This window comes from Amphibalanus amphitrite, unplaced genomic scaffold, assembly GCF_019059575.1.
Source record: "Amphibalanus amphitrite isolate SeventyFive unplaced genomic scaffold, NRLGWU_Aamphi_draft 000641F_arrow, whole genome shotgun sequence".
Lineage (NCBI taxonomy): Eukaryota > Metazoa > Arthropoda > Thecostraca > Balanomorpha > Balanidae > Amphibalanus > Amphibalanus amphitrite.
This window is the reverse complement of record NW_024882135.1, coordinates 49,373-71,440: the sequence shown is the minus strand read 5'-3', so window position 1 is coordinate 71,440 and position 22,068 is coordinate 49,373. Positions and strand designations below refer to the sequence as shown.

The 22,068-nt window shown below is 46.0% G+C and overlaps 2 protein-coding genes across 2 annotated transcripts; both read left to right on the top strand.

Moving 5' to 3' along the window:
• The first annotated feature begins 287 nt into the window (after window positions 1-287).
• LOC122363840 lies at window positions 288-7,852 on the top strand. The gene is made up of 2 exons (XM_043333580.1): window positions 288-477; window positions 7,227-7,852. The coding sequence occupies exons 1-2, from the start codon at window positions 441-443 to the stop codon at window positions 7,604-7,606; spliced, it is 417 nt and encodes a 138-aa protein (XP_043189515.1). The 5' UTR covers window positions 288-440; the 3' UTR covers window positions 7,607-7,852.
• A 615-nt stretch (window positions 7,853-8,467) lies between these two features.
• On the top strand, window positions 8,468-20,731 carry LOC122363841. Its single transcript, XM_043333581.1, has 3 exons — window positions 8,468-8,601; window positions 9,074-9,254; window positions 20,237-20,731. The coding sequence occupies exons 1-3, from the start codon at window positions 8,557-8,559 to the stop codon at window positions 20,389-20,391; spliced, it is 381 nt and encodes a 126-aa protein (XP_043189516.1). The 5' UTR covers window positions 8,468-8,556; the 3' UTR covers window positions 20,392-20,731.
• The last annotated feature ends 1,337 nt before the right edge of the window (window positions 20,732-22,068 follow it).

The following is a 22,068-nucleotide window of genomic DNA, read 5'->3' as shown; positions in this document are numbered from 1 at the left end:
GGCGGCCCGCTTTACTCACTGAACCTCTCAGACCAGACTCATCATGCGGGCGTTAGGTGCACCTTCCTCTAGCCCGGTTTCAGCTCCCAACTAGCGGTACGTGTACCCACTAGAGCGTAACGCGCATCTCCAGAACACCATAACCCATGCAACCCGTCACGCTGGGTGGCGTACTGTGACGCGTGGTGAAGTGGGTGGGCTTCAGGTGTGCGAATTTACATCTCCACATGGTAGCACCGTTACCCCTGCTCACGATAGGTGACAGACACACACACACACAGGGCACACAGAGGTCGTACAGAGCTGAGTTTGAGGTGTTGATGCCGCGAGTGTCGGGAGTTAGCTGATGTAACTCTGTCCGCTGCCGAGGCTGCGTAGGTCGGCCGCACGCAGTACGCAATTCTTGCAGCGGTTGTAGTGGTTGCATCAGCAGTTAGAGGATGGGGAACCAAGTGACCTCATCGGACCGTGGACCAGGTGAGACTGTGCATGCGAACTCGGCACCGATCCGGTCCACACCGGACAGAACCCGCTGGTCGCGTGATATCCCCATTGATTCCCCGTCAGCGCGTGTGTATGTCGGTGTACCTATTTGAGTTCCCTGATGACTAAAGCCCACAGTAAACTCATCCGAATTTGCAGTAATTGGATATTGAAGCTGCTTTGCAAAACGCTAAACCAGTAACATCTCGTATTTCATTACTAGCCTAACCAATCATGATAAATGTGCGTTGAAGTTAGGGAAATTACTTGGAGCTTCATTTTATTGTTGCTAACTGTTTTTCAAAGTCGTTTCATGCAGTCTATAGCAACTGGAATGACAGACGACCTCCACGCCTGGGGCGCGCAGTGGTCCGATAGTAACATATCGAGACGGTGGTGAGACGTTTTACGCCTTCCGTAATGACCTAATGGGTGCCTTCTCGTCGTACGATAAACGGTGCCAGATGGGGGCAAAATTATGAAGAAATGCGTACTTCGGTCATTCTAAGGCCAGGTCAAAGATAAGGTCGCCAGAGGTCATTGAAGGTTAATTTGTTACATCTTTGACATTCTTTCAAGTTATTTTTGCATTTACTATGTAAAATATTAAAGATAGAACAATGAATAAACAATTATTAGCAATCCTATAGGAAATATCTTCTACTAGCTCTTCGTTTATTGCGTCCTCAGACTTTCGGTTCATATAATAGAGATAGATTCATTTATTTTTCATTTGCCTTTAGATGGCAAAACAAAAATAACTTTCTGAGGCAAGTTTATACAGCAATAGCTCTGACGCTTATTTTTTGGCATCAACTTTACCAGCATCGTATTACCCTCCTCGAGACACGTCCAATGGAACTAAAATTTGACTCCAAAGCCAACTTCAAAATATCTAGGCATACGTCTGAAAGTAGAAGGTCATACCCGGTTCACTATTGAAACACTTTATCAACTCGCATCAATCATGTTCGATCAGGCTTATTATAAAAGGTCATACACTCCGGCGGTGCTGCGCAGAGCGGCCGATTCGGTGTTTCCTGCCCGGCGGCACAGCATACCTACAGGCGCTCGACGCTGCTGCCATCTACGAGGGGGTATCGAAAAGTTCTGATCATCACCATGAATTAGATGTGATAGAAATTTGATTTTTTTACATGATGTTCATTACTCCTTTACAAGTCACCACATACGACCGCAAACTTATTGCGTCGTTTCTTGAGATGCCTCAGGCGGTCATTGTAGGACCTTCGCCTTGTCCCGTAAATCACTGCTCCACCTCATCAATGACGTCATTTCTGGCCTTTAATCACCGGCCATACTGTGGATTCTTCATCTCCTGTAACAATCAAGAGTCAGTTAATACCCGGTCAGGTGAATTTCTTAGATGCGGTAGGATTTAATGTCCACATCATGTTGATTTTTAAATCGCAGCTCAGGACGAATGGGCGTGGGCGCTGTCGGTGCGGATAAAACATCTGTCTTGGGCTTTTTTGCGGCGATTCTGCTTGAGGCCATCTGGCAACTTCTTCAAAAGTGTGCAGTAGTGCTTGCTTATCATTATCCGACCATCATCAAGACAGTCGGTAATGACTATCCTACGCCAAATCCAGAACACTGATAGCATTGACCTTCCATATCGGCTTCTGCATCTTCGCCTTTTATGAAGGACAGATGTGCCGTGCTTAAACTTCTTGATCATCTTTTTGTCTCTGGATCATACACATAGACCCAGCATTCGTCACAAGTCATTAAATGATCGACGATGTCTTCAATTTCCTAAAAAAAAGCCTAGTTTTCATTTCGAAAGGCCAAGACGCATTTTTCTCTTGAACAAAGTAGACACACGAACTTCTAAGCGGGCTGACTCCTTTATCGTCTGTCGTTCTTCGCCGATAATATTTTCAGGCACTGCCAGCATTGAGACCTTTCTGTTGCACAATCATCTGAAAGGTCACACGACGATCTGTAAGGATGAGGTCCTCCACTTCCTTCACAGTCACCACCTTGTCAGTCACTGGTAGTCACTCACTTCTTGACTCCCCTGCAAGGGTCATGCAACCAAGTTGAAAATTATTTCTTCATTTTCGGTAAGTGCATTAGATGGGCTTTCCTAGCTATAAACTAATTTCACGTTCTTGATGTATTTTCTCAGTGTGATACCGTTTCAAATGCATTAGTTGGATGACGGTTCGGTCCTCAATGGGCCCAATTCTCATCTTTTTTACTTCTAAGTCTCTCCTACATAAGATAAAACCACTTCTCAGGATTCTCTTTGCGGGAACATTGTTCTTAAGAACCAAATATAATACCAACCAAAAAATCATCAAAATCGGTCTATATCTTCTATGTGATGATCAGAACTTTTCGATACCCCCTCGTATGGTTTGGAATTTCGTTAGCGCATCCTGGCGAGAGATGGCGTATCATTTGTACGGCTTTAGAGCTCGCCATCTATTCGAGATCGACAGATCTTTTCTCATATTGCTACCGGTCGGGGAAGGGGGGGGGGGGGCTGATACCTTGGCGAACAGTTCCTATGACGGAAGTACCAAAACTGCATGGGCATGGTTGGTGGTCCGTTCGGAAATAAGTTCGCCCTTGCGCAAAAACTATAACCCTCGGTCAATGTTTCAAGGGTTCTAGAGGTTATGGGCTATTCGTCTACTATGTAGAATCTGTCAATGGTTTCTGACCTTTAGGTAGGTTAGGATAGGTAAAGCAAAACGAAAGGCACCACACTGAGAAACACATTTTAGAACTTATACTGATAGTACTCACCTGAGTACCTTCGATGGTTTCCATTTTGCCGCTTTGAGGAATTGGTCTTTCCCGAGAACTGTGCATGGTCTCCACTTCGGTTTCAGGAGTGGATTTGGTCTTGACCGAGATAGTTTAGTACTGGAAGTTGTCTAGCTACCCGTGTAACGCAAACAGTCGGTCTGCGGTGAGATTCGAACCAGCAGTCATTCGGTCAGAAAGGATGGTAAACTTCTCACTTTTTTCCTTATAGTTCTCGCAGCTGACGTGTTTTGACGACAGATGTCAGCACAGAAGGAAACTAAAGGCGTAGGTGGCGCTGTGTTAAGAGTAGAGCAGTTTGAATTGCTGCGATACCATTTTCGCTTAGGAAAATAGCAATTATTGATAAAAATGAAACATGTATTTTTGGGTGAGACTAAATGCTTACTTCGAAATCTAAGCTGCGTTGCGGCATTGGCGGTTGTGTGCGGCGTGTATGCCGCATGATTAGTAAGCGGCGACCACTAAATTAAAAACTCAATAGCTTTGACCTGTTTTCAATGGATAACACTGCATACCAAAAATGTCCATCGCTCTCGTCATAGGATTGACGAAGTTTTGACGAAGTTAACTATTGACGAAGTTTTACTGTAATGGGCCCAGCCATTGCTGAGTTACTTCATGTGGAACAATTCCGACACCCCTAAGTTGGCACGTGACACGTGCCGTAACATTAACTAAGATGAAGAAAATCGGGCGAAATTCGGAGAAGAAGGAATAAGCCTACCAAATATGTATGACATATTGTCAAACTGCTGTACCATTGTGAGTAAATGGCCATATAAAAGCTCGTACAAGCCGATGGGACTGGGCGTTTCAATACACACCGTCTTACACACTTTATTTTCGTTATTACCTAAAGGCTGCTTGACGTTTTTGGCTTTCAAGCATTTAAGACATTTTTTGTCGTCTCAGGTCCAGTAAAATTACCTCCAACTCGTGGGAATATGCACTTCGAGCCAACTAACACACCACACCCACGTGTGTCATAATGCTGAGAGATGGCGTTCACTCGGCTTGCTCCTAACTTACGATAATTCTCTCGCTAGATGGCAGGCCTGATCCCAATGTCGCGGATCCCAATGTTAATTTCCACGAGACACCAATCCAGTGTTATATCATCCATGTTAATACTCAGCCGCGAACGTATAAGGTATAACCCCTTGCCGTTTCGCTCCTGATCAAGTTAGAGCTTCGCGGAAAAAACGAGCGTGTTGCCCGTGACGAGAGAAAGCCGATGATACCCAATTTTAAGGTCCTAGGTCATCGGTTGACCTTCCAGGTCAGGTCAATGACCCAAAAGGCGGGAAAATTGGGACCTGTTAGAACGTCGTAGTGTGGCTGCTATGGGGTTTTTCGGGGCGCTGATCACGAATATCATGCTAGTTTTGATCACAGATGATGTCTTCATTCATTTAGGCCAGGTCGAGTTAGGTCAGGTCAGGTCAACCAGTAGAGGTCCTGCCAGGTATTTGTAGTAGGTGTCAACCGCCTCTGACAGCCTCGTAACATGTTACGAAGGCACCAAAACTACTTTGTAAACGTTCATGTGGTTGCTTAATTCGAATTCAGCTCGAAAAAAAAACTGACCTAGAAACATGTCAAACTCGAAAAAGTGAACCGAGGTCACCAAAGGTCAATGACCTGACCTGACCTTCAGGTGACCTTGACACCCACCCTAATGCATGGGGGCAACATCATATCACATGTTTGAACGCTTGAAACCACGAAAAGACTGCAAACGCGCTGCTAATGCGAGCCGACATACGCTGAATCGCGGTTCCGGCCAAACATGGTCTCGAGTTATTCGCGAAAAACCTTAGGGGGGTTGCATCAACCCCTCCCCCCCCCTGTGCGGGCGAGGTCATGTTTTGATAGCAAGACTGAAACAGACTTTTTTGGGTAGCCAGGAAATCGCATGCCAGAGCCTATTCAAATTCTTTTATCGGCCTTTATATGCACCAGTCGCATACAGGTACGGGATTTAGCATACGATTTCCAGACATTCGAAAGACTGTTTGGAGACAACAAAGGAAGGAATGAGTGAGTTAAGTTGAAAGTATTAATTTGGTTCAAAATGATGATGTAGATAACCTAGTTATTTAAAGCTGAATATCTTATGACGAGAGCGGTTGGCATTTTTGGTATGCAGTGTTATTAATTGAGAACCGGTCGGAGCGTTTGAGTCTTTAATTTAGTGGTCGCCGCTTACTAATCATGCGGCATACACGCCGCACATAACCGCCAATGCCGCAACGTAGCTTAGATTTCGAAGTAAGCATTTAGTCCCACCCGTATTTTTCAGTAGAAGAAATAATTTTTAATGAAAAAGAGCCTTACTATATGACACGATGTTTATCGATTTTAACAGTTCAAAGCACTTTAAATGGATATCCCTAAGGAGCATCTCTATAATGCCTCAGTGCTTCCGGTCCTTCCTTTCTCGAAAGCACTGCGACGGCTGCCGCAAGGCCCTATATGTCCGAGCGGCGCTGGTGTCAACACAGCTGAGTGCCGCGAGGTGAGGTGAGCCGTGAGGCGTGTTCGCCGAGACGGTCCGGCCACAGTGAAATAGTGAAATAGTGGTGTAATCGATAATATGCGTGGCCAGTACGCGAGTGAGATTGACCCTGTGCGCGACACCGATTCAGAGACGCACATAAGTTAACACCGTCGTGTCGGATCGCTCGTACCGGTGCAGTGATGGGAGACAACGAGCAGCTGGAGCGTCTGATGGCGCTCATGGTTCAGCAGTCAGCAGGCTGCCATGCTGGAGTAGCTCCTCCCCAGCCAGATGCAGCGTCCAGCTGCGCAAACTGTCTAGAGCGGCCAACCGGCTGTCGTCGCCTCCGCCGCTCCTATGGCTAGACTTCGGTCTCGCATGGACTCCCGTCGGTAGTGTTCACATGCCAGCCCATACATTTTACCTGTATTAACTTTTTAATGTCTGTGCCTGTGTAACTATTGTACGTGCCTGTACTTAACAGTGTTTGAATTGTACATCGTTCGCACAGTCTGTGGACCGTGGGGAGCGCCGCTTAACATGCATTTTTGCACTTACCTGCATTCCGTGTTAAAAGTAAAGTAAAGGGACTGAGCTGTCGTGCACCGGGAGATATTATGGTCTCTTGCTAAACGACTCAGTTGAAACTCAGCACGCCGGTCGGTACTGACTGGGGCGGCAAGCGAAAGGGTTTGGGCAGCTTTTGAAACAAAATGTTCGCATCGAATGACTGCATCGCATGTTCTGTTCCAGAGTGAGTTTTTTTTACATCTGACACAATAAATATACATGCCTGTTCTTTACCTTGTTTGTGCATGGAGGGAATGGGAAGGATCGACAACGTGGATGCTGTGCCATGAAAAGCTGGCGCTCTACAGGGAGGGTAGGGGGGGGGGGGAATGGGTCGTGAGCGCGAATGCCGTGCCAGGAAAGCCGGCGCTCTTAAGTTGTAAAGTTCTCGGAGACCATACAGGATCATATTATGAGCGGGAATTGTGTTCGTTTATGATCTCATGACCTGGTAAAGGTTCTCATGGGAGATCATCCCGCAGTATAAGAGTACCTTATCCGGGCAAAGTTCTCGTTCAAGATAGCACACCATTCTCACTCGAGAACGTTACGGGAAAAACCTGAGAACTTTACCAAACTGGAGACCAACAACTGTAAACAAAGTTCTCCCCAATTAAGGCTCTCATACAAGACCAGAACGACCCCTGCATGGTCTCCGAGAACCATGGATAGGCTTGAGTGTTTCTCAGTGCAGTGTGCGCAGCACGTATGGCATATAGGTAAATTGAAATGCATCAAATGATTTAGGTATGTACTATGCCACTAGATAAAATTATAAGCCACAGATTGATAATCACTTGTTTCTAGAGCAAACTAACGCGTGTCACACACTCTCCCCAAGCCTGACCCTGCTGACGTTTCTCGGCAGCTGTTCTCGGCGAGATCACCGTCCAGCCTCGGATGAGTATGACCGACATCGGGAACCTGCTGGACTCTGACGGAAACCTGCAGAACGAGCTGCTGGTGTTCGCGTTCGCCGCCACCCTGCTGGCAACCATACCCATCCTGCTCGGAAACGAGTTCGACGTCAACATCGGGCTCCGGAGGCGGCGAGAGGTCCTGGAGGGAGAGGAGCCAGCGCCCCTGCTGACATCTGGCGGCAGGCCGCTGCTGTCACCTGCAGAGGGCGCTGAACTGAGGGTTGCACCGACAGTGACTTTGGACCAGAAGAGAAGAAATCTAAGCAAAATCAATTCGATGGTTATTGGCATTAACAAACGAATGGCTAGAACAAATATTGTTATATAAGTGAGTCATTGTGTGACCTTTCAGTTTTTCGTTAATCTTGTCACTGTTGCCTGAGCCGTGTGGCAGTCGCACGTTCACAGGACAGTTGTTTAGGGCTGGTAGTTGACTGTTTGAGACAGCCGAGCTACGTCTGGCGAAGTTAGGTACAGAATCCGCATTTTTTGCATTTGAATTTGTTGATGTTCTAGCCATCGAGATTTTGAATACATAAAGTCCGGAAACAAAACCGGAAATGACACGTCATTATATTGAGTTATTTCGTACTTTTCATTACAACGAAAAATTGTTTTCATTACTTGGGAGTATTTACTTTAGAGGCCTATTCACATGAAAACATCAGAGTAAGTGGATCACAAACTGCAACTTCAACATCTTGCTTGAAAGCAGCCTGCGAGAACGGCTCTCCGGTCTTGCGAATAAATGCTTGCAATTACATACGCAGGATCCCAGAGAATAAAATGATCGGTCATCTTTGAGGCCTCGTTCATCTGCTTGCGTCACGAAATTGCATTGCATAGCAATCATGAATTCTTGCACTGCAATCCAAAGAAAAAGTTTCTAAATTTCTTGAGCCTTTCCAGTACGTATGTAGATAAATCATTGCAAATGATATTCTAACAATTGCACGTTCTTTTCTTTGTTATTTTACGATTGGCCCTAAATGTATAGAGTGATGAGGTTGAATGAAGCTATGTGAGGATTATTTTGCTTTGATTACTCACACTCTTGCTCACCCTTCCGACTTATGTGATGGTGTGAAGAAGTTCCGGAGGTTATTTTGATGCGTCGGCCGTCGAACGTAGCCTCACCAATTCCAAGACATTTTACGGACATAAGTAATTTCCAATACTGCCTCCTCTTTACACATGTCAGGAGATTCGTTTCGAATAGGTATAGAAAAATAGAAAAGTTATATCAAGTGTGGCGAAGATAACAGCCTGCACGTAGCCATGGAATCATTCCCGGAAACCCACCAGCTACCTCCAATGAACAAGGTGGGTCAACGCCGAACGGGGTGAACGTCGAGTCAACAACGGCGTGGGAAGCAAATCGTTTTTGATTATGGATTAGCTAGCACGTGACGCATGGCTGTGTTTTTATTGGACAACAGCCTGCCTTTCAATCGATGTCAAACAAACATACGTATTTAAATACGTACAAAGATAATACAAAATACAAAGCAAATACAAAGATAATTATCTTTGTAGATTGTCTATTGTTTAGGTAGATGGATTTTACCACAAATTTTGTATTTAATTATTTTTCATGCAATTATTTAGTCAGTTTGGTACATGCTAGTCGGTCATCACTTCAAAATATGTCATAACGTCAGCATTCAATCCGCGAATAACCATAGATTATTTTAGCCTTAGGTGTTTTAAGTTGAACGAAAAAAAGGACAAAGCGATCCATTGACCGTGACAATCTCTCATTATTCCCCGTCTCCCCCCCCCCCCCCCCACTCAGGTGCCGACAAGTGTGCGTCTGTGTGGCCGATACATGCGCGCCCTGCCTTGGATCTGCCTGCCAATGCTGGTGACCGGTATATCGATATTTATCCTGAGCCACCACTACCCGGGCTCTGTGCCCAGTCCTGAGCTCCTGACTGCACTGCAGACCGCTGGACCGGTCATACTGGGGCTGACAGGTGAGAGAAGGAGAGAGAAGAGAGGGGAGAGGAAAGGAGAGGAGAGTGAGAGAGAGAGAGAGAGAGAGAGAGAGAGAGAGAGAGAGAGAGAGAGAGAGAGAGAGAGAGAGAGAGAGAGAGAGAGAGAGAGAGAGAGAGAGAGAGAGAGAGAGAGAGAGAGAGAGAGAGGAGATCTGAGGATGTGATGGAAGAAGCGCTAGGAAAGAAATTAATAGCGGAATATAAACCATGGGTTTGTAGAGTTAAATACAGGAATATAGAGAAGCAAATAGGTGACTTAACCCGCGCCGGGCCGGGGGGGGGGGTGTTTGAACACCCCCCCTTGCGGTTTTTCGCAGATATCTCAAAAACGGCGGCGCGGAGCGCCGCCGTTTTTGGCACACCTGTTCGTGCATCTTTTCCGCACATGTTGTGAAAATTTCAGACCCAGGTCACCTTAGGTCAGGTCACCAGGTCACGCCAAGTGACCTCACCTCAGAAAAAATAAGAATGCTCGTCATAGCTACACCGACTGAACGATTGCCTTGAAACTTTCAGCGATTGATTAGAGCAACACTATCTATAAAATGTATATCTCGGAATTTTGATATCGGTGACCTAAGGTCAGGTCAATTTTGCGGCCTCTCCATTATAAGTCAATGGGAGAAAATTGAAAAGCGCCTGTTTTGCACGAACGCTATTCTAGACACTCTCAAACATCGAGATGTAGGTAAAATAGACACACTGAACCAGAAAATGGCAACTGTGACCCCTCGTTATGTCCCCGAGGTCATCTCAGGTCACGAACAGAATCTAACAGTTTTTCGATGATAACTTCTGATAGAGGCGTGCTAGAGCGCTGAAAACGCCTTAGATGTGTTCGGCTCGACGTTGCGGATCGACTGATATGCAACATGACCTTTTCCGGTCAGGTCATGACCTTGACCTGAGGTCAAATTTTCAAGTTGACCTTTCAAGGTCAAATTATAGTTCATTCGACGCGTCTCGACGAGAGGAACACGATGCTGGCAAAAGTAATGTCATAGCTCTTTTGAGTCAAAAGTTATTGCCGAAAAAACGTTTTTCGTAAAAACGGCTATTTTTGGAGTTTTTGCCTTCTGGAGGCTAAACCGTTGACCTGAGGTCAAATCTGAGAGCATTACTCAGAAAGGTCTGTAAAAGGGCTATCGAATGCGCTTTTCTGCGGCGCTGTAGCTCTATCGGTTCCCGAGATAGTCGTTGGCAGTTTCCAAAATGTTGAAATAGTGAACATTTGACCTTTGGTGACCTCTGGTGACCTGACCTTTGACCTGACCCAAAAAATGACCGAAGTGTTTTCTTCCTTATTTTGGACGTTCTTTCGATTGCCGCTTACCGCGTGTCGCTACGTGGCCCAGGAGCCGAGTTAGAAGGGGGGGTGTTCAAACACCCCCCGCGGCCCGGCGCGGAATTTCAGAGCACCGGCCCGGCGCGGGTTAATGAAAAGAAGATCATAATTGAGAAGTCCAAGATGCTAGTTGCGCGGTAAAGGATGACAATGTGCAAAAACGGGCTGCCGGATGAATGATGGAAGCCGATACGCAAAATATTTTTTATAAGTGGAAATGGAAGTTGAAACTAAGACGGGAAAACAAAAATGTAGGGATATTAACCCTCGCCCTGGCAGGGGGGGGGTCGATGCGACCCCCCCCCCCTAAGGTTTTTCGAAGATAGCGTAAAAACGGCGGCGCGCAGCGCCGCCAAATTTGGCACAGCCTATGGGGCAACCTTTTTACATATGACCTGAAAATTTCAGGTCCGGGTGACCTTGGGTCAGGTCACCAGGTCAGAAAAACCGGTACAAGGTCATGGTCAAATTTCAACTTTCTTTTTGCACCTGTACAACTCACAGTTTTCGACTGATTTCCTTCAAACTTTCAGGATGTGCTAAGTTCACCGAGTTGTATAACATATAGTTCGGGTTTTTTTGAGGTCACTGACCTGAGGTCAGTTAGAGGTCATTGCGTCGTAATGTTAAGCCTATGGGAAAATACTAAATTCGGAAAATACTGGAGATATCCGCTTCGTTCTATCACTTTTGTGCTTTGAAACCACAGTACTTAACAGCAGGTCACTTGGCGCTTCTTTGTTTGGTGTACTTATCCATGGGTCAGGTCAAATGAGGTCAACTGAGGTCAAATCACATTTTTTCCAATAACTTGGCACATAATGACGCTAGAGCTTAAAAAATGGTGTCATTGTGTTCCTGGTGATCAGCCGAATCGAATGATATGCGATATGATGCAATTTGGTTAATTTTAACTTAATTAGTTAATTAAAGTTTACTTAAAAATTAAGAAAAACTTTAAGCACACTGAAGCAAGCTAAAAAGTATATCATTCGACGCGCCTTGACGTGCTGAGTTCACTGGTGCCTTTCTTTTTGCTCTATCTTAATTAGATCAAAAGTTATAAGCGAAAAACTTTTGACCTGTTTTTAGCGAAATTTTTACATTTATACCCCCCAAAACCCCCCTAAATATTGACCTAGAACAACCAAATTTGCACAGGGGCGAGAACTCTATGGGGCCCACCTACCTACCAAATTTGGTGTTTCTAGGTGCCATAGGAGCCAATCGCGAGGGGGGGGGGGGTCGCATCGACCCCCCCCCCTGCCAGGCCGTGTTATGAAAAAGGCCCTGCCAGGGCGAGGGTTAAAAAGACTGGCGCCTTGCCTATATAGCTTTAACCCTCGCCGGACCTATTGGTTTTCTACATACGCGCCGGCCGAGGGGGGGGGCGGGTACGACCCCCCCCCTCGCCGTTTCGCCCCTGGTGGAGCTAGCGCGTCGCGGAAAAAACGAGCGTGTGCGCCGTTACGAGACGCAGAGATTAGTACCCGATTTTAAGGTCCTAGGTCAACCGGTGACCTCTGAGGTCAGGTCAAGTGCCCCAGGGTACGGTTCAGTTTTTGGTGAATAACTTCGCAAAAAAAAAACGGCCGCAGAGCCGCGATTTTGGCAGCATCGTGTTCGCCTCACTCAGGCGCGTCGAATGATGTACTTTTTGTTCGGCGATAGGCGTTATCACAAGTGTATTCGCGGCCATTGGGGCGACGTAAGAAAAGAAGAAAACAACTGGCCCCAAGAACTTTAAATTATCAATTAGCATGCACCTTTTCCTTGATATGTAGAGAATTTACCATTAATTGTTAGAGAAAATTGCATTTAAAATCTTCCATTTATGCTTTTTTCATCGTTTGCACAGTATGTTCTTTTACTAAGCTAGAAACACTAATTAGAAATAGTTCCCGCATCATCAAGAACAATAGGGAAGGCTTGAAGTGAATACAATAACCTAAACGGTTTTGTAATCCATGTGAAGACACTTCTAAAATTGCCTGTAGAAATATTAAAGGCAAAAGTTCAACTTTTTCACAAGACGGATGGCTATAAACCTATTCAACGTGTGACAACTCAGCCGGTATATCGTCGCCTACAGCCCAGCTTTCCCTAGTGACCGATAGAGTCGCTGCTATCGATGTCCGCCCGTGCCGCCTAACGGGTCAGGTCAACTTGGGGTGTTGACCTCAGGTCAAGGTCAGGTCAGCATCCCCAGGTCACGAAGTTGGTCGAAAGAGGTCATGTCGCATATCATTCGATTTGGCAGGTCTTCCTGAGTCCATTGGTGGCTTACTCGACTCGCTAGCTCAATTTGATCGGGAGTTATTGACGAAAAACTAATATGACCTTGATGACGACTTAAATGACGTCACGGAAGGTCAACATTGCAAAAGTGACGCAACTAACCTTGCAAGGAGTGCATCAAATCACGATTCTGTGTGCTTGAGATAGTTGGAGATCGTTCCCGGCGCCAGAATAGCAGTTTTCATTTTTTCCCATTGACTTATAATGGTGAGGTCACGAAAGTGACCTGACCTCATATGACCTTTAGGAAAAATCCGAGAGATACACTCAGTTGTGAGACTCATAATGGATACTAGATCCTGCAAGTTTCATTTCCCTGTGACATCTCCTCTGGCAGTGAGGGCGTTGCGAAGTTGCGACATCTGAAGACCGTGCAGAGTTTCACTTATGACGTCATAGGTCAGTGACCTGACCTGACCCAAAAATGCGGTTGGTGTCAAAAGATGCGGCCTGGATCAAAGGTCAGATATGCCAAGTTTCAGCTCTCTATCGCCAGCGTGTTCGGAGCTATCGCGAAAAAACCCTATGGGGGAGGCGGCACCCGCCCCCCCCCCCCCCTCGGCCGGCGAGGGTTAAACCACCGACACCGCTTAATCCGCGCTCTAATCTGACCCTACCTGAAAATTTATGGGTGTGAATATACCGTTCCAAAGATACCGTCCATGATTGTTGTCTCGAACCAGACTGAGGATATGCAAGGCACGAACTGTGCTTGCATCAATCATGAGAGGCTGCGTACGCTTTGAAGACAAGCCACGTAAATGCTGATGATCCCATAATCCTCCATTCGTGACCTCGGAAACCCTGAGATGAATGCCCCAGCACGGCACTTATTACATAATTCCTATAAGATCGTAGGCTGTACGAAACAGGTGCTTATGTAACATACTTTGAACTGTCACGCTATTCAACTCCTTTGGCTAATGCGCGTTTCGTTTCTTCCACTGCTGCAGCGTCTTGATCATTGAAGTAAAGACTAAAAATAATTGTAAACTTTGATGTCATATGTTTAATTGTGAATTGTTTGTAACGTTTTTTTAGCATGATCATAATTATACTAAGAATGAATAATAGCATTTTGCTAATAACTAAAGAAAGTAAAGAAACATAACTTTGGATTTGTTTTTGGCGTCTTTTAGTTATGAGCAAAAGCTTATTATTCATTCTTGCTACATTGTAGTCACATATAGCTAAAAATTCATCTTCGGATATTGCCAGCAACTATCAACAGTCCGATCACCCAAGACGACACCTAACAATTCAGGATGCCGAAAAGCATAGAAGATTGAGCCCATTCTTGCGTGATCCTTGTCCGTAATGTATTTGTCAACTTTAAATCGAATTATTTTCACTTATACAAGCATTCACCGATCTCCGGGTAGTTTTCCTCAGTTAAAACCTTCCATTTGTCCGTTCAGGAGAGGAAGGAAAATTGTTGGTTCGTAACGGGTCAAACCACACAAACTAGTCCACACATATTGAACTGTGCTGCTATTGCATCCGCTTTGACCGCGTACCTCATAATGTTTATGAATAATCCTTCAGAATGCACAGTTATCAGTAAGTATACTCATACGATAAAAGTCACAACCGATATGTGGACAGATAGCACGGCATGTACATACTCTATAGCCTCTACAGATAAGAGTTTTTGTATAGGTACGCAGGGAGCATGCCTACTGATGTGACGTGTGTTTTAGAACTAGATGGTGCACCAGCACTACAAATAACCGCAGGTTGTTTGAAATAGACAAACACTTTTCGATAGAATTGTATTTTTATGCGATACCACACTGACGTTTAAGGTTTTTGGTAAAATAAAGTGTTTCACACAGGTAGTTACAGAGGCATCGCGTGAAGATGCACCCACTGTTAACACGCGCACCGACGGGGGTCTGCGCCAACTTAGTACCGACGAGGGGGGGGGGCGGATGACCGCCCCCCCCCTGAGATCTCGAGAACGAAGCAAGATAGCGACAAGCAGTACCTAAACGGCATCGGATACGTACGGACAAGGTCTACAATTTCTACTATAGTCATTTTCAGGTCAGGTCAAAGATGACGTCACAGGGGTAAAAAAGTAAAAATGGCGGCGCTAGATATGGAGAGTTTTTCTCGAATAACTTTCGAATTAGTCAAGATAGGAACAAACTAAGGGCATCATCGTGATCCTCTCGTCAATCCGCATCGAATGACATATATGTTGACCTCGAAAGGTCAAGGTCAAAGATTGACCTCAGGTCACGTGACCTCGAGGTCATCATGTATATCATTCGATGCGTCTTGACGAGCTGAACACAATGAGACCATCCGCGCGGCTGTATCTTGTTCCTGTACGGAGTTTTTGGGAAACAACCTTTGGTGACCTTTGATGACGTCACATGACCTTACAGCTGCCCAACAGCAAAACAGACCTCAAGGTTGTGACCTAGTGAAAGTTGATCGTATATGAAGTCATGTATGGTATATGGGGCCATTCCGACCCGTTTTAATGGTAAAAACAAGGAGTTGGTTTTTCCCCCATTGACTTATAATGGGGAGGTCGAGAAATTGACCTGACCTTAGGTCACCGATATCAAAATTCCGAGTGATACAAATTGTAGCTACTAATGACTTAATAACATCCTGCGACTTTCAAAGGCCTCGGACATCTACTGTAGCTCTGGCACAGTGACAAAGTTGCAAAAAAGTGACTTGAGGTTGGGTCATTTAAAGTGACCTGGTGACCTGACCTTAAAAGTTTGGAGGTTCAACCTTGCACACCATGTGTAAAATTGATGAGAGAATAGTCGTACCAAATTTCGCGGTGCCACGCGCCGCGGTTTTCCCGCTATTCGCGAAAAACCTCAGGGGGGGGGGGCGGATATCCGCCCCCCGTCGGTGCGTGTGTTACAAAAAAAAACTTTAGGGAAGCCCTGACAAACCCAAGGGCCAAAGCTATATAAACAGACTACGTAAATATGTAAGAATCAAGTCATACAAACGGAGATAGTCGGTTACGGTTACAAAGATAGATCCCCTTCGACCGATGCATCCCTCTTCAGCGGCTGGTGCAGCCCCTATGCTCTATTGCCATCATTATGAAAAGTGGCGGACCGGGAGAAGCTCCGTTATCCCTCGCGGGCCCGGGGGGGCGTTTTTCGCCCCCCCCTGGCGAATATTTGCGATAACTCCCGAACGCTTAGGGATAGGAAGGCGAAACTTTCAGTACCTTTTCTCCCATCAATTTGACATCTTCTGAAGTAAAAAATTTGGACCTAGCCCCCTTGATGACGTCACAAGGTCCATTTTCCTAGACCCCTGTACGGCAAAAATCGGCGTCACAGACGCAAACTTCAAATAGCTGCTAAAAATAGAGTTTTAGAGATAAAGACAAATTACGAGCACGGCTGTGTAGCGTTTGACCTAGATAAAAATAGAAAAATAGTTTTGGTGACCTGAGGTCAGAGGTCAGGTCAACGACCCCGAAATGTGGTTTTAGTTTTTCGCAAATAACTTCGACAAAAATGGTCCTAGAGCTTCGGCAGTGGTACCATCGCATTCGCCTTGTCAAGCCGCGTCGAATGATATATATTTTGTTCGGAAAAGGTCAAGTTTCATGTTGACCTCATGTGACCTCGAATGACCTCTGGTTGACCTTGACACATGAAAGGTCGTTTATGATGGATTTGTACCCGCTGATCACGAATCTGGCATCTATTTTCCTCTAAGCCTTCATTTAGAGCTTCCGGATGACAAAATTGTCTTATTTATTATTACTAACTTGAATCAGTGAAATAGCCTCTAGTACTCTTCTGTGACCTTGACCTTTGAGCAGCCTTGTATCGTAAGATGAACCACAAATAGGGAACTGATAAGCCTCAAAACATTTCAAAACATCTTGGAAGTTAGCACGCAAGATGCGCGAAAAAGTGCCAAGTTTGAGGTCAATTTTGAGCGTGACTTTGACCTTGACCTTTAATTTGGAGCACATTTTCAGAATCCTCAGATTCTCTTCTTTCGTTTGACACCCAATTTTGCCGGTTTGATGCAGCCTGCCGTCCTCTAGAAGGCTTACTTTGAGATCACTACACATGTGCCGGTTTTGGCCTTTGACCTTGACCTCTGACCTTGAAAATTGACCTGAGGTCAAAAATTTTAGGTGCATTAGAATCGTCTCGTAAGGACCTTTCGTTTGGTATCGCTTGTGTTTCCGTAGCTCCCTTATTTACGGAGTTAGACAGGGGGGGGGGGGCGAAAAACGCCCCCCCCCCCGGGCTGCGGTGGTTGGGATTACCCCCCGGGCCCGGCCGGGTTAAGGGACACATGAAGCCGGGAGGGACGCGCTCTGAATGCATGTAGCCATGTGTGGGCGAGCGTGAAACAAGCAGCAAAGCTCACGTGGCACGGCTGGCAGTCTGCCAAAGCCCAGCACGTGCACTGGCTAATGGTAATGGCGACTCTCGCTGATATTATACCTGCAGGGATGTTCATATACGGTAGAAAGCGTGGCCCGAATTCATAATGGGTGTATGCTGATGTTATGCCCTCTGATTTCATCGACGCTGCATGAACATAAAATGACGTCACGAATGTTTCGATGTGTGGGTTTACCGGAGAGAGGCATCTAAAGCAGGACTCGTGCAGGCTGTAACTGTTGCGTGAGCCGGACTTTCGAGCTCTTCCCGGTGAGATTGAAGTGCCAAAGATGGAGGTTCTTTCCGCTTCGACCTCTATGGTAAACGCTGAATATTGGTTAGCCGTGAGGCGGACAGAGACCCGGCTTGAAGCATCAATGAAAGCATGTCAGTTCATGAGATGAGATCATTGCCCATTTCTATAGTGTCGTGTTAAAAAGAGAAGAAGATTATTTGAATGTTAACCCGCGCCCTGGTGGGGTCTGTTTATAACGCGACCTGGTGGGGGGGGGGGCTATTTTTTGCCCCCCCCCCTCGTATCTCCGAAACTACTGGACGGATCCGAAAAATTCAAACGGCATTCGAAAGGCCTGTCAAATTTGTCGAGGGAAACCAAATTTTATTGACCTCGGGGTCACCGATGACGTCACAGGTCAGGTCAAAGATGAAATGTTTCACCGTTCACGGGTCTTCTAGGGAATGCGCTATAACACCGAGGAAAACGCATTTTGTCGGGAATCTGCGATAGGGCGTCAGTTGCCTAGTAGATATGTTGCTGTTAGAGGTCACTGGTCATACCAGGTCAGGTCACAGGTCAGGTCACCAAAGGTCACCAAGGGTCACCACATGAACCCAACTTTACTAAGGTTATGCGATGCATGTTTTATGGCCAGTTTTTCATTTCCAACTCAATGGTGTTGGTTATAAGACCATCAGGTACGGTTTAGGTCACTTTCTGGTGAAGGTCAGGTCAAGGTCAGGTCAAAAAAGGTCAAATTTCAAAGTTGATATTTTTGCATAAAATGGGTATTGATTCGATGCAGCTCGTCACGGGGAGTCTAATGGTGGTCTTTGTTTTGCGCTACGAGATCTAGAATTGCTGAAAATTGAGTTTGAAAATTTGACGTCATCAATTTTGAACAGTTTTTTTCGCTATAACTTGGCCAAAAAAAGAGGTATCGATCTCAAATTTGGTATGTAGATAGAAGGCGGTAAGGACTATCACATATATTCCGGTTTTTTTCGAAATTCCAAAAACTTTTTGGATTTTTTGGCTATTATATTCAAAAAATCTATTTTTTGATTTTTTGGGGTCAAAATCCAAAAATTTCAAAAATCCGAGATAGCAGTTTTGTAGCCCTGTCCATTCTACAGCTTTTATGTCTGTATCATTTTTCTGTATTTGCAAAGTTATAGGCCTGACAGCTCTTCCCGCGAAACCCTTTTTTGGGTCGAAAACGGCAGAACATGACGTCACTCTGACGTCATTTCCGGCCAACCTATCATAGCCTTTGGAAAATTTTTTGGTCACAATGTGTAAAAATGATGTCCGGGAGGGTACTGAAAGTTTGGTGACGATCGGCGCAGTGGTTCTGGAGATATATCGAAAAGTCTGGAGGGGGGGGGGCAAAAAATAGCCCCCCCCCCCCACCAGGTCGCGGGTTAAGTAAAACAGCATCCTAAAGACGCCTATCAGCTTGATACGCACTACATAGTGGCCAAATATGGAATGAGCCAATTCACTGTTGCTACCATGGACGACGATTTAGGCATGTGGATACGAATCTGTGCATTTTTTTACGCATATTCTTCTGCCCTTTCAGCTATTACCACTGGGTATTGCGCATGTGTATTTTTCAATGACGTGTGCCGCCTTGATTGGAAAAGGGCCTGTCAGCTGTTGTGTTTACATCGCACGTGCAGACACCCATGAGCACAAACTTCCGAAATGCAATTCATCCGCAGCTACGCCGAGCCCATGTACTAACTACGCCCCAAACTCACCGAGAATTGCGTCGTATCACGGTCCGTGAAGTCCTGCAGATTTACCAGTGTGAAGTGTAAAGTCCCGAGGTGACCGGCATTGTTGGTTTTCTAGGCCGTACCTCCTGATCATTAGTGTACTCTACGTTTAAAAGGTCTCATCATCCGGGCTGGACCACCATCAGCACCTCGGATTATTTGTGCATTCTAGTGAGTCCATTCATCCAAGCTGGGTGGGTCACCATGGTGATGGCACCTCTATAGGATTATTCGTGTACTTTAGAGAGTACCTTCATGGTCGGGCTGGACCGCTGCTGGAACCCCGAGCCGAGTCATGCCGCGCCGCGTGGGATGGCCGCGCCCTTCCTCACGGCCCCGCCTGAGGAAAGAATGCACAGATAGGCAGAGCAGAGATGCCGGATATGATATGCCTCCGTTGGTGCTGCCATAGCCGGTGGATACTGTGTGTAGATTTTGACTTTGAATTGCTACAAGTTAGTATATGCAGTACACATTCCGTAATTTCTTAGTCTGATAAAAGAGGGGATCTTTCTAAAGTTGATGTTTGCGCACCTTGATATCTGAGCACGAGCCATGGAATCTTTAGCAAGAACATGCTTAAATATACAGTTATGTGAGGCTTTGAATATCACACCGAGCATACTACAGTATAGCGTCGCTCCTTCTATGTAGAAGCAGAAATGCTGGTTGCATATCTTATGTCAACAAAGCTGTGCTATCATTTGCAAATGATATGTGTCATGTCAGTCCAGTGCAGTAGGTAGGTACTGACAAATGTCTGGTATCGCTTCTTTAACCAGTGGTACTGATACAGATCTCTGACGTTACTCCCTTCACCAGTGGTGCTGATACAGATCTCTGACGTTACTCCCTCCACCAGTGGTGCTGATACAGATCTCTGACGTTTCTTTCACCAGTGGTGCTGTTGGTGGTCGGGATAGCGGGCAGCTGCCACGTGGGCACCTATCTCCTGGAGCGCCGGGAGACGGAGATGGGCGACGAACATACCTACCTCGACGAGAAGCAGCACGGCGGAGCGTATCCCGTGGAGGAAGAGAAGGGTGGCACGTGATGAGCGCAGGTGGCGTGACGTTCCAACTGTTACAAGTCTTAGTTGATTGTGATCAGTGTCACGGAGTCTAGCGGAGTTTCGGTAGGATTTGTATGATTGAGGTAAAGTGACGCTACGCATAATAAGAAACTGACTCATTTATTGATTGCGTAATATGCGTATTGTGTGTTTAGTGCTGTTAACTAATTTTGGTTTTGATCCACAAATGAATTGTGCGTTATCCTATTCATCGTTCAGAATTGCAAATGAATGCGTGTATGTGCTACACTACAGAAAACACGGGTCGAGTGTCATAATAAGATATTGCTATCAGTTCAATAAAAATTATGTATCACAATCACGGACCTCTGTAATCTCTATATAGTGGTCTACGTCACAACGCATTCAGAGACTGCAATTGTTCACAGAAAGGCCTCACCGTCGCCTGGAAACTGCAACGCAGCATAGAACAGTATCCGGAGACGGAGGCTGCTACCCACCAACTATCCCATACAGCAGCATCCGATTCTACCCGATACAGCAGACTGCCTATAAACTCACACAGCAGCATCCCTCTACGAAACACCGTGGAGACTGCATCAGTGAATGCAGCGTAACACCAGACATTGCCTACAACCGGAAAATGCCATAGTTGTGAGCCGTGATGAGCTCTCCACCCAGTGTCCTTCAGTGAATGAGCTTTGTGTGCATTTAACCCTCGCCCGTAAACGGCGATCTGCCACCTTCGCCCATGCAGGGGGGGATGTTGGTGCGACCCCCCCCCCTTGGCGTTTGAAAACGGAGCGTCGTAGAGCTTAGCAGAAAAGACCAACAGATTGCTCTCGCCGAGATCTCGCGATTGGTGGTATATTTTTTGGTCCTAGGTCAACATTTGACCTACTTTTGACCGGTCAAAGGTCAAATTTTCGGAAAAATAGACTTTTTTCAACTTTCCTCGGCGATTGCGGCAAAGGGAGATATCGACTTGAAACCTTCACTATCGTGTTCCTTGATCAATTTTCTATCGTTTGGTATGTATTTCGTTTCCCTAGCTCTAAAAATGGCGCGTTGGGAGCGCCGGAAGTCGGCAAGGTCACAGTCGGCGGCAGAAATTCGAAAAATCAAAATTTAAATTTTTGAAATCTGATTGTATTTTTGGATTTGGGAGGTCCATTTGCTCCCTATAGAAGCTAATATTGCTGCATATTCCCATTGAGGTGACAAGAATTAGCAAAATAGTGGTTCGGGCGCTTTCAAAAATAGTACCGGACGCTGTTCCTCTTGTGACGTCATAGCTCCGTGACCTGACCTGACCCGGTCAAGTTTCTTATACCATATGATAGCCAATACTTGCCCCAACATGCATGGGACGTTTCATCACGATCCATCAACCGATGTCCGTACCACCGGCAGGAACCCTCGGGCGTTAGCATTCAGTTTGTGAAAATCCGGCCGGAGGCTGTTCCCTTTGTGACGTCATAACTCCGTGACCTGACATGACCCGGTCAATTTTTTTTTTATCAAAAGATGCGCAAGGTTTGCCCCATAAGGTACCCAAAATTTGGCGGCGCTGCGCGCCGCCGTTTTTGCACTTTTTCCGAAAAGCCTCAGGGGGGGGGGGGTTGCACCAACCCCCCCCCCCCCCACTACATGGGCGAGGGTTAAGCTTTTAACCCGCGCCCTGCTGGGGAAGGGGGG

Coding starts and splice junctions, on each gene's coding strand:
- LOC122363841 (XM_043333581.1), top strand. CDS start 8,557: ATGGAATCATTCCCGGAAACCCACCAGCTACCTCCAATGAACAAG. Junction 8,602..9,073: donor AGCTACCTCCAATGAACAAG/GTGGGTCAACGC, acceptor CCCCCCACTCAG/GTGCCGACAAGTGTGCGTCT. Junction 9,255..20,236: donor GGTCATACTGGGGCTGACAG/GTGAGAGAAGGA, acceptor TTCTTTCACCAG/TGGTGCTGTTGGTGGTCGGG.
- LOC122363840 (XM_043333580.1), top strand. CDS start 441: ATGGGGAACCAAGTGACCTCATCGGACCGTGGACCAG. Junction 478..7,226: donor CTCATCGGACCGTGGACCAG/GTGAGACTGTGC, acceptor GTTTCTCGGCAG/CTGTTCTCGGCGAGATCACC.